This window comes from Sceloporus undulatus, chromosome 5, assembly GCF_019175285.1.
Source record: "Sceloporus undulatus isolate JIND9_A2432 ecotype Alabama chromosome 5, SceUnd_v1.1, whole genome shotgun sequence".
In the NCBI taxonomy this organism is placed as follows: domain Eukaryota; kingdom Metazoa; phylum Chordata; class Lepidosauria; order Squamata; family Phrynosomatidae; genus Sceloporus; species Sceloporus undulatus.
In genome coordinates, this window is record NC_056526.1 from 27,140,377 (window position 1) to 27,153,085 (window position 12,709).

The 12,709-nt window shown below is 38.8% G+C and overlaps 1 protein-coding gene across 1 annotated transcript in view; it reads left to right on the forward strand.

Annotated features, from left to right (window-relative positions):
- Nucleotides 1–12,709, forward strand: part of MYBPC1 (myosin binding protein C1) — a 116,970-nt gene that overhangs the window by 91,236 nt on the left and 13,025 nt on the right. The window contains 5 exon segments of the mRNA XM_042469062.1: nucleotides 4,544–4,711; nucleotides 6,080–6,168; nucleotides 6,507–6,702; nucleotides 7,563–7,702; nucleotides 11,679–11,838. Of these exon segments, the coding sequence (XP_042324996.1) occupies nucleotides 4,544–4,711; nucleotides 6,080–6,168; nucleotides 6,507–6,702; nucleotides 7,563–7,702; nucleotides 11,679–11,838 (753 nt within the window).

The window sequence follows — 12,709 nt, forward strand, 5'->3', positions numbered from 1 at the left end:
ACGTGGAAACCAAGACTAGGAAAGAGTTGCTTGCTTATGGCTGAATAGAGTTTTAGCCCAGGTTATGTATGTATCCTGAGCCAGTGCTCCACCTGCTGAAGCAAATGAACTCTCTGCTTCAAGAATATCCATTTTTAGATAGGAATGTGGTTATTTTCATCTGTTAATCAGTCAGTATTTATACAGCCCACACTATTATGCATTTCTCTTTCTGTAAAAATACAATTTTGACTGTTGCAGATAGTCAGCAAAATTGCAACAGCTGCAATTTTTTGCATCCTTGATGTGAAAGGCTAGCAATAGCAATAACAAGTACATTTCTATACCACTTATCAGTGAACTAGCATTCCCTAAGCAATTTACAATATGTAAGCCAATTGCTCCCAACAAGCTGGGTACTCATTTTACCAACCTACAGAAGAATGGATGAATGTTGGATGTCTCAACATATCAAGACAAACATTACCATGAGAGTAAGAGTAAGGATACCCTAGAGTAAGAGTACAATGGCTACTGAACTGTTGTTGTTTTTGTGCAAAAAGATTTTATTATATGAAAGATAGGGTCTTTTGCACAAACAAAAGTTTCATTAAAAAGCATGAATAGCAATTTTTTAAAAATGTGAAAACTCTCATGATCTGGTCCACTGGCTTTTCAGATATTTTTACATACAAGAATAAAATAAGCAAAGATTTACATCCCTTGGAGTCCATGATTAGCATATAAAGCTGTTTGATATTTCTATATTTGTTTTTAGAAGATATATATAATTAAGAGCTAAGTATTTTTTCATCAACAATTTGACTGAAATATATGCTGCATTAAATACATAGCATACAGATAAAGATCACCCTAAAATTAGTGTAGTTAGCCTTAATGCAGATCAGTACCGGCACATTCAGGTTGGAGAGATTTAAATCTTCCTCCTCACCAACATTTCATCAAAAAATGGGAGAAGAACCATATAGGGTTTGTTAATTTATTTATTTAAATGTTTTATTTCACACTTTATCAGGGGATTTCAAAAAAGCAAAAAGAATTTTAAACAATACCTGATTAAGTAATAAAATAGCTTAAATGGGATAAAAACATTAAAAATGGCAGCAAGTTAAAAGGCAAGTGTTAAAGGAAATAAAAAATGGGAGTATTCTTACAGGCCAGTCCTCAGAGAGAAAGCATTAAAATAGCCAATCCACAGTCAGCTTTGAAGTTTCATTGTGGTCACATGACCTGTTTAGACTAAAATTGCAAAAATAAAATTACAGAAAATACAGAAAAACAGAGTAAAGAATACAATCCATTCAAGTTTCATCAGCACATTTCGCTAATGCCATTATTATGCATAATAATGAAAAATACCCACCTGTCCAGTGATATAAGAGAACTTATTTGACATCAAAATATCAAACTATGACTATTAGAACTTCCTCCCTACGGAGATTTCATTAGCAGCCATTATGGAGAAGTGGTCTGAATGTTGGACTATTATTCTGGTGACCAGGGTTTGAATCCATGCTCAATCATGGAAATTCACTGGGTGATCTTGGGCAAGTAACACTCTTTCAGCCCCAGAAAGCCCTGTGATAGATTTGCCTTGGGGATCACCATAAGTCAGAAATGACTTTAAGGCACATACAACAACCAGCAGCAACAACAACAACAACAACATGGTACTCTACCCTCCTTTTTGATCTTAAGGCCACAGAGAATTCATGCTTGTGAGACTTAGAGTGTATCTACACTATGCAATTGCATTTTGAGTCTCACAGCTCCAGCCTATAGAATCCAAGGATTTGTAGTTTAGTGAGGCACTAGAGTGCTCAAAGCTCCCTAGTATTTTTTTCTATTCATGATTTTTATTCTTGTAATTCCAAGTGCTCCAGTAAAACAGTGAGAGACCTAGGGGCCGTTTAGACAGCCCTGAAGGGGCAGCATGGAGCTGCCTGTTTCAGCCAGATTGGGGCCGTGGCAACTGCACGCTGCAGCTCCGAGCTGGTCTTTCCAGGAAGCAAAAAGCAGCTCATTTTTACACCTTGGAAAGGACACCATAGCCATGTTGCCACAGCTTGGGGGCACTCCTTTGGCACTGCATCATATGGACGCAGCACCGGAGGAGCACCATGACACCATGCACAGTGTGGAGTGACATGTGGCATCATGGCGCCCTGAGGGGCAGAGTCAGGGCATGTGTCATGTGGATGTGACACCCCAACTCTGCCCCCAGGCCAGTCTTAATGGCCAATCTGAACAGGGCCTGGTTTACATTTACATGATTTATAAGTGGAAAATATTATATTATTGTCTTACCACATGTACTCTTGGGAAGTGATTGTTGACACTAGGAGTTAAAAGAAAATGGTTATAAGTAAGCCATCTTGCTTGTAGAAATCAGTATTATTCCTTCATTATGGACAGAACTAAATTACAAATTATATACTGTGAAAGATCAAACTTTGTGCTCTATCAGTTGTATAAATGAACAGTTTATGCAAATGATTTGCATAAATCAGTTTGGTGTACATAATGACTACTGATCTTAATATGCAAGTTTTGGATGGCTCAATCTGCTGTGTTTGTTTTAGAGAGCAGACAAGCATTTGTCAGTGGGATGGTCCATGCAGCCTTTGCACCATCTATACACAGAGTTCATAAACACACATAGAGTTTGCACTTGGATTAGATTAGTTTAGAATGCCAAAGGATTAGCCTTTACCTAGAATTTTTCAAATTTTAAATATTGTTTGATGAAAAATGCTGTGATACTGGGAGGAGACATAGATTTATGTTGGGGCATGGGAGATGAGAAGCCAGCATGGTGAAATGGTTTGAGCATTGGACTACAACTCTGGAGACCAGGGTTTGAATTTATGCTCAGTCATGGAAACCTACTGGGTGACCTTGGGCATGTCACATGTTCTCGGCCTCAGAGGAAGACACAGGCAAACCCATCTTAACAAATCTTGGCAAGAAAACCTTATAATAGAGTCACCTGAAGGTCATCATAAATAGGAAATGAATTGAAGGCATTTAACAACAAATGGGAAATGTATAAATGAATGTGACTGAAGATTTTACAAACTGGGAAGAGACTTTATGCAAGGAATAGCAGCATTGGCACCTGAGTAGCATAGCTCTGTGTTTCTGAGAGAGTTGGAGGAGGGAGGGAGACAGAGAGAAACAGAGAGTGCATGCACATTCCTGAAACAGTCATTAATTATGCATCCATAAAAAAGCTATATGCCAGATATCAGCTGTTACTGCAGCTGATAATTCTTGTGTTACTTACATGTTAACATTCCATTTAAGGATTATATAGGGTTATAATTCTAGTTACTTTACCCTTTTGTGTGGATTCTAAAAGTAACAGTATATATTAGTGATCTTCAGATTTTATTAAATATTCGATTTAATATTTATTTATTTTTATTTAATTTTAAAAAGTTCATACAAAAGTACAGTCAACACCAGAAACAAAACCCCAAAGTCAACATATCTCATTGCAAATTAGATAAATAATACACATCACTTGTTTATCAGTAATGTATAGGAATTATACAGTGGAACTTTTCCACATTTTGAGACGCTCATTTTGGGGGAGTTAGAGGAAAGATTTCTTTGCTGGCATATACAATATACGCATGTGTGCCAGTGTTCTGCAAAAAGGATAATCTTTTTCTCCACAGCTGAAAAACTCTTACATCATTTGTTAACTTCCTTGCCAGTGCAAGCCCCTACAATTTATTTCTCAATTTCTGTAATGATCAATATGAAGCAAGCTTCTAGCTGATGGCTATTTCTTAGCCTGCTTTCTTAACTGAAAGCAGTAAAGTTATTAGGGTTTTATGGTTCAAATTTTTATAATTACTTTCACAAAGGGATAATAGGGACAGCAGTCTGAGAGATTGGTTGGTTATCAGAGAGGCTGTTAAGAAAGATGATCTACTTTCTGAACGCACTGGCAGCTGGAGCCACATATGCAAGGGTATAGCCATGAAGGGGTTGAGGGCACTGCCCCCAATAAGAATTCTGTCCCCCATGAAATTTTCCTTCACTCCCCATATTTTTAGCATTTGAGTAACTTAAAACTCAGTTGAGCATTTAGAAATATAACCAGGAGTCGAAAGAAAAGAGGAAGGCAGAGTGGCAAATACATGGCAAATACAGAAGTTCTAAGTTATCAACATATCACTCTCTGGAATGCTAGAAATTTGAAGACCGAAAAAAATTTCACAGGGAAGGGCAATACTCTCTTTTTGCCGCTACCCATAGCTACACCTCTGCACAAAAGTAGCAAGATCCTTTCCCCCCACAGTTTATTCAATATTCAAGGGGAAGGAGTGGATCTTTAAATTGAGTGTATTCTTTGTCCTTTGAAATCAGGTAACATTTGCTTTGTGCAGTCTACTTGACTATAAAGGAGGGAAAGTCCATTTAGTTTGCTACTATTTTTAAAAGTTGTTTTCTGGTACAGAATCACAGTTCATATCAAATGTATAATTATTGATGTTTGCCCTTTTCCCCTTTTGCTTTTATTTCACTTAAGCGGAAGAATGGATTGTGGCCAATCCAGACCTCACAGACAAAACCAAATTCACCATCACCGGTCTTCCAACTGGAGCAAAAATCTTTGTCCGAGTAAAAGCTGTGAATGCTGCTGGTCCCAGTGATCCTCGGTTGCATCCACAGCCCATTTTAATCAAAGAAATTATTGGTGAGAAAGACTGACCATTTTTACCTCTGACTCACATGAGCATGTGCAGAATTTACCATATCTGATACATAATTTTTTTTGCCAATTCATATATTTTCTAAATTATTCTATGCCTTCTCCCGTCTTTTTTTATATATGTAAAGGATTCCTTCTCAGCATTTTAAAATTTATCCAGTGCAGAGATGAAAAGAATACTTGAAAATATTCCCAGGAAATGGTTAAAAAAACCTGACAGTTTCTTGGTAGCCAAAAAATTCTGACAAGGAGAATCCTGGACTGATGAGAATCTTCATTCAGGAAATATTCTACATAAAATTTGTATGTGGGTTTTGTGTGTGTGTGCAGGAAACAGCATTTTCTGCACTAAAAGCAATATTTCTGAGCAGAAATATATTACGTGCAGAGAATACTGTTTTCTGCATAGACACATAAACACAAATGTGCAAATGTGTGCAAAACTGTACAGTTTTCAAAGAACGTCTCACAACAGGAAGAAAATTGGCACTAGTATTCACTGGTTCCTTCAAGAACAAAATTAGTGAAGAGCTACATCCTTGGTCCAGTGGAAGTTTCTTTATTTCCTGTCCAAGTAATTATTTGTAGCCTGGGGGAGGTCATTGCTCCTCTTAGACAATCATTTGATGTTTGTAAAGTGGAAATGATTTTTTTTTAAAGAAAGCAAGGGTTGGGAACACTTGGCCTTCCAGATGGTTTCAGCTTTAGCCCACTAAAGCCCCAGGCAGCATGGACAATGATAAGCAGTCATGGGAGATGTAGTCTGAAATATGGACTGTCACAGGTTTGCCATTTCTGTTTAAAGAAATGTTTGCTTTTGGAGAAGAAGCGAGTGCAAGGAGAAACGTGGTGCCAGAAGGCCCCACAATTTTATCATATGATAACACATGGCAGTAAATCAGAAGTGGTGGCACTCCATGAGGAGGGTAGTACTGTGAGCCCTGGTTTTTGTTTACATGTAGGTTTCAGAACGAAATTAAATTTTGCAGCATTCTGAATTTTTCAGATTGAGAATTCAGCAATTTAAACATTTACAGTTTTAGAAGTTTGATTTTGAAAACACTTAGAAATTTTAGAAGGCCAGTTCATACGATAACAGTCTCAGTGTAACAGATTTTGGCTTATTAAGCCAAAAATGAGCACAGGGACTGCATGCTCACCTGATGACTCCCCAGCTTCCTTAGGTGTCATCTTCAACATTTCAATGGTAGCTTGTTTTAACTACCATTTCTCCTTAAAGACAGATTAGGAAACAATGGTTAAATGTCAGTTTGTTGACCAGCATATGAAAACAGGATCCAGTCTAGTTAATCAAAGCAATAACAATGAATTCCATTTTCATTTTTAATTAAGAACCTCCAAAGATTCGACTCCCAAGACATTTAAAGCAAACCTATGTTCGAAGAGTTGGAGAAGCTGTGAATCTTGTTATTCCCTTCCAGGTAGGAAAAAATACACATCTTCCTATAATATATAAGAATAATATTAAGTGAAAGAAATGGGAAGATAACATGACATTCTCTAAATCCTGATATTTCTAAATTACAGCAAACACAGTGGCTCCTTGGTATCTGCTGGGGTTTAGTTCCATGACCCTCCATGGATACTAAAGTCCATGTATGCTGAAGTCCAATTGTTCCTTTTGCATCTAATAGTTCAGAAAGCAGTTCATTGACTTCAGCTTGCACTTTTACTCCCTGCTGCTTTGCTTATATTTAAAGTTCATCTTAAAACTCAAGATAATGATGGCTCAATGGACATGTTCTCTTTGCCTCCACAGGGAAGACCAAGACCTAGGGTATCATGGAAGAAAAATGGTGCCCATGTAGACAAGAGCCAAATTAACATCCGCAACAGTGAAAATGACACTATCATCTTCATCCGAAAAGCAGAGAGGATCCACTCCGGGAAATATGACATGAAAGTCAAAGTAGACAACTTGGTGGACAAAGCTACAATAGAAATTCAAATAGTTGGTATGTCTGAAAAACCAAGAATATAACCTGTTAGCTGTGAAGTTGTGGGAGTTCTTTTGTATGTACAGATATCCCTAAAACACAGATTTCAAGAAGCTAGAAGTAAGTAGCCAGAAGAATGCTATAAAAACAACTGCAACAGTGGCAGGAACATCAGAGAAGTGTAAAGAGGTTTAAACATCATGCTAACCAGCTTGACTGATTAACCAGCTAACCATCTGCCTAAGTGATAAGCAGAAGGCCAGAAACCACATTTAATCTGATTAAGGTAAAAGCCTCACATTCTGAATCAATATTGTCTGGAATTGTACTCCAGATAGTGAAAGGATGGCTATTCCTAAGTTTGCAGCAGACTCCTTAACAACAACTGTAGCAGGGGGAGTCATCCCCAACCTCACAGCTCTCACTTGCTCCACAGCTCTCACTTGCCTTTCAGTCTACTCAAACTTACAGAAAAGCTATCATGAGGTTTTCTTGGCAGGACCTTTTCAAATGATGTTTGCCATTGTTTGACTTTGAGAGGGGGATGACTTGCCCATGACTACCCAGTAGGATGTAGGGATTTGAAACCTGGTTTTCAAAATCCTAGTCCAGCACTCAGGCTTCAAGAAACTACCAGGAAAAAGTTAATTACTGTACTTTATTCTATATTTTTTATTCTTATCTGTTACAAGCTACATTGGAGATAGTTTATCTCACAAATAAATAAATATCAACAACATGGGTGGAAGTTAGTGCTGGAAACAGTCACCAAGGAGGGCTGGATCCTGGGCTATAGAATGAATTATAGAAAAAGAACAAAATAAGAAGTGATAGTGATGATTGATGATGATGATGACAGTACCATTTTATTGCCACAGATCGCCCAGGCCCACCCCAAGTTGTAAACATAGTAGATGTCTGGGGAGAGAATGTCGCTTTGGAATGGAAGCCTCCCAAGGATGATGGAAATGCTAACATTACTGGTTACACCATTCAAAAAGCTGATAAAAAGAGTATGGTAGGTAGACTCTGTATTTTTTTTCTACATCAGAGTTTTTTTCCTACTCTGTATTGTTTTGATGTATTTTCTACATTATGTGGGCATAGGGCAAGGCTTGGAATTTTGGATGATATGGTTCTGCTGAAGAAGACTTGTGAAACATTCCTAGAAAACCCAGGAGTAGTCATTATACTCAAGTATTTTGCTATGGCTTCATTCTCTTGTGTATTGTGTGTTGGCCACTCCACCCACAATTTGTTTTGTTCAATAACTCAGCAGCCCCACTGGTTTGTTGGGAGTTGCCAGCTGATCAGTGTATTGGACAGCCTGCCTCTCTGTCACAGAACAGAATCTTACTTTTTATTTTCTTATATTAACATCAGTGTGTGTGTTATGCATCCTGGTATATATTAGTGGTCAATATTCCTCTGTATTTATCCTTCATGGATGGTAATATTGTGTACATCAAATTTCTTAATTTTTAAATATATTACTTAGAATTTATTTAGAGGATTGCTACATTCTCATCCAAATATTGAACTGCCAGCCTGACCAAGGCAAAAAGCATTTCATTTTGAAGCCGGAGCACATACCTCCTAAAATGATTATCTGCCCAGGGACGTAGCTAGGATTTTAGGAAGGGGGGGTCCAGACTAAGTGCCACCATTATAATGGGGCTTGGGTGCAGCAGTGCAGCAGCACACACCATTCATTTTTCTAATGGAAGGGGGGTGGTCCGGACCCCAAGAACCCCCCCCCCTTGGCTACGTCCCTGATCTGCCCGGAAGTCTACCAAAGTTTCTGCTCTAGAAGTGCATTTCCTTGTTCCAAATGGGGGGAATGTAGGAAGCTGTAAATAGTGAATAAACAAGTCAGCACATGTTCAGCACTTTCTTCTATGTGATGGGACTACTATGCTGGGACCTAAGCATGAGCAAACTTACTTTCTGCATGGCACACACACACACATACACCACTGAGCAAAGCTTAGAAAGGTTATTCTTTTGGATAACATCCCCACCCCCAATCCATAGCAAGCATGAGATTCATAGCACAAGTAACTTTTTCCAGTTCTGTCTCCCACTTCAGTTGACAGAACTGAGAAGGGAACTGGTTTTTATAAATAACCTATAAATAACCAGCAACTGGTACAAGACAAAACAACCCCTTTCCATTTTCCTGCTCTGACTTGGTTTGTTGAGTTCTGTGACTACTGTGAACTTTAAACTCTTTTTTGCCTGCCTGTGTTGTCAGAGGACTTTCAAAGTGCACTTTGGATTTCATGAACTGTACTCCAAGTTTTATTTTTAATTTGGAGAAACCACTGAGATTTAATGTAACTGCTATTTGCAATATTGCCATTCTGACCTAGCTAACTAGTTTGTAGGTAACAGGTGCAGAGCCTTCTTTAGATGCTGAAGGTTTCGTGTTCCCCCTCTCCAGTCTGTGGCTTTCTTATCTAGAATGTACTTTAGCAGTCAGTAACAAGGTGATCTTTGGCCTCCTCCCCACCCCTGACTTCTCAAAGCCCACATTTCATCATAGTGCTATTCCTAGAATAATTCCTTTAGGCAAGTGATGGGAATGTGCCAAGTTACTAGAAGTCTCACTTGCTGTTCAGATTTCAGCCCCAAACAATTAAACTTTTCAGAGATGTTAACATTTTGGGACCCCTGGGCAAATTACCAAAATGATGCAGCAGTTTATAAAACTTATAGTCTGGCATCCTGGTCAGTTATTATGATTTTGTGGCCCCAACCTACAACATCACAGTTACACTAATTCACTTTAACAGTTATTGACCATCATAATTTAAATTGCCTCCCAAACACTATCTTTTAAGATGTGCAGCCCCACTAACATAGGAATTTTCTAGTTGTGGAGAGCAGAACAGTGAGTGATGATGTGCTGGTAATGGGTATGGTGAAAGAGGCAGCTAAATCAGGATCCTATAGAGATCCCTGCTTTTATCTGTTTCAACATGCCCTACTATTAGGAGAATGCTGGATTGTTGTCACATACAGTACTGTTCTGCTGTGCAGCACCTCGGAAATTCCTCTGTTGTAGGGTTGAATGACTTAAAATGTAGTTTGGGGGGGATGCAGCTATGATGTCGTAGCTATGTCTCTTGATGCAGAGTCTCAGCTATAGTTTATCCAAAAAGGGTTTACTATAACTGAACACTTCTGAATGCTTCTGAAACATATCAACCACTGTTGATTTTCTTATATCACTAACCTCTGTTGAAACTGAACAAATATATACCTTAAGAAATGTACAATACATCGAAAATCCCACTCAACATGCAGAACTGGTTTGGCTGTTTATTTGAATCCTACCCATTGCCCACAGTTGTTTTTTTATGACTTACTATTCACTTCATAGAACAAAAGGTGGTGGCTTATACCTGCCTAGATGCCAGACTCACTATCCTGCAAGTTCTAACACATGTGGAGGCCAGTAGTTGTATTCAAAGTAACACAATCCCCACATGTTTAATGCACCCAACCCAAATACTAATTTATGAAACTCTACCTGTAGGGAGATTCATTTGTTGTCTCATTTTGAAAATAGGAAACCGTACTACATATATGTCTTCTGTTGATGTTATTTACTAGAACTTCTTGGAATACAGAAAAACATTGGACTTAAAATTTAATAATCCCAGGATTGTCCTGGCCTTTGAGGCCCCTGATGTTGCTGCAACCATTCAATGGCACCTCCAGACTTGCAAAATATTCCCTTCTATTCAGTCCACAAAACCTCCTAGCACCAAGGACCTCTGAACAGTATATAATACCTACTTTGTTTGGAAGGAGGGTGTTCAGTGCCAGGCAGAGACTGTTTTATTCACCCCGTCATATAACTGTTACAAGCTTTTGAGTTTTATTTACTGTTTTAATGTTATTGTTTGATCTTCCCTGAACATATTTGTATTGAACAACAGTATAGACACTTATTTAATAAGTACCCATATTTTAAAAATATAGTTTCATATGTTTGAGTCTAAACTTACTGATAAACTTCCTTAGTGCTTGGTAACATATTGTACTTGGCCTGAGTCCCAAATAAGGTGGACTCATTGAATCAATGGCGGGTTACAGACCGCCGAAATGCGGCGGTCTGCCACCGCCGCCGGTTGCTGCATCCAGGAACCACAGCAGCCAAACGGCGCAGTTCCCGGATGCAGCAAAGAAGGAGCGCGAAAATCGTGCTCCTTCTTGCTCCCCGGAAGAGACGCGCACTTGCGGCATCACTTCCGGGGCGCGACGTGCGGACGCAGAGTGTCCGCTACGTCAATATAGCGGCGGCCGTGTGGAATAGCCACCGCCATTTGTTACAGACTCTGTCCGTAATAGGAGTAGGGGCATCTAGAAGAGACGCCCCTTTTTCAAAATGGGACGTCCTAAGGACGTCCCTTATGGAGGTGTGTAACGCGCCAATGATAGTTACTTAAGTACTCTCTTATCAAGTTCCTGTTGATTCAATGGGTCTGCTCTTACAATATGATTCAGCGTGGAATGAGCAAAATGCAGCCCTCCAGATGCTGGATTGTAGCTCTCAGCCTTACTCATTATTAGCTATGCTGGCTAGGGGTGATAAGAGATACAGGTCCAAAACACATTGCAGAAATAATCCAGTTTGAGACCGCTTTAACTGCCTTGGCTCAATGCTAGGGAATTCTGGGAACTGTAGTCTTTTGAGACATTTAGCCTTTTCTGTCTGTAGAGCTCTGGTGTCACAATAAACTACAATTCCCAGGATTCTCTAGTACTGATGAGGGCAGTTAAATCAGTCTCAAACTAGATTATTTCTGCAGTGTGTTTTGGACCACAGTCCAACAATTGGAGGGGTTCGTTTTGCCCAGTCATGGTTTAAGTCCTTGCTCGTACACACTTTTCCAGGAATGAGTCTCATTAAGTCCACTGGGTTTTTCATTGTGAGTAAAGTTGTCATTACATTGAGCTACTTAATTTGGGTTTGCCTCTTGCAGGAATGGTTCACTGTTATTGAACACTACCACCGAACCAGTGCTACCATTACTGAACTTGTCATTGGCAATGAGTATTACTTCCGGATCTTTTCTGAAAACATGTGTGGTCTCAGTGAGGATGCAACAAGGACAACAGAGAGTGCTGTGATTGCCAAGGATGGTGAGCTAACTCAACTCTAAAATTCTGAGAGTGAAATATGCAAAGGAAGAATGATAAAGGAAAGGGAAATTGAAGTTCATTGGGTAGCAGAATCAGGGAGGAGGAGAACTCCGTTCCATTTGTACTTTAATGAGAACCTACCTAATTCACACTTCTAGAGCCAATATGTGTTTTAAATACTTCTCATGAGTTTTTTGTACTTTTATGAAATTTGTGATGCAGTACCCTAGTTTTAAAAAATGCATACAGTAGTGAGAATAACATAAAGAGTGACATTGTACTAGGAGAAACTTGCAAAAATCTGTTTATTTGAGGAAATGCAGGAATATCAGGAGAAATTCTTATGGAAATGTGTATGAATTTTTGTACAGCTTTGAATCAAAGAAATCACAGACTTATACCAAAGCAGAACATAATGAATTTAAGACTGTAAAAATTAAATACTAAGAGAAATTTGTCAAATACAGTATACAGCTATCCCATCATATCAGTAACAAAAGGGTGTTGAAACTGATTGTGCATGAACAGGTTTTGGGACCATAGAATAGAATACACGAGATTCAGTCCTTGTTCTTTGCTTGAGTGGGAAATCCATTCATGTGTTAAAACTGTTTGGATGCAGACTTCACCTCCTATTATTTATGGGAATTGTGTTTTTTGCCTTCAGTATAATGTTGAAATAAAATTTTGCCTAACCCACAAGCGTTGTGAACTGATTGTGCAGATGTCCACCATCAGTCATCAACTGTGTGCTCATGATGAGCCATTTGGTTTCTCATAAAATCCATTGTAGTCTTGCTGATACAGTGCACCCGCACCATATGTGGGCACACTATATGCAGCTTCAAGCTTAGACTGAAGCCATGTGACA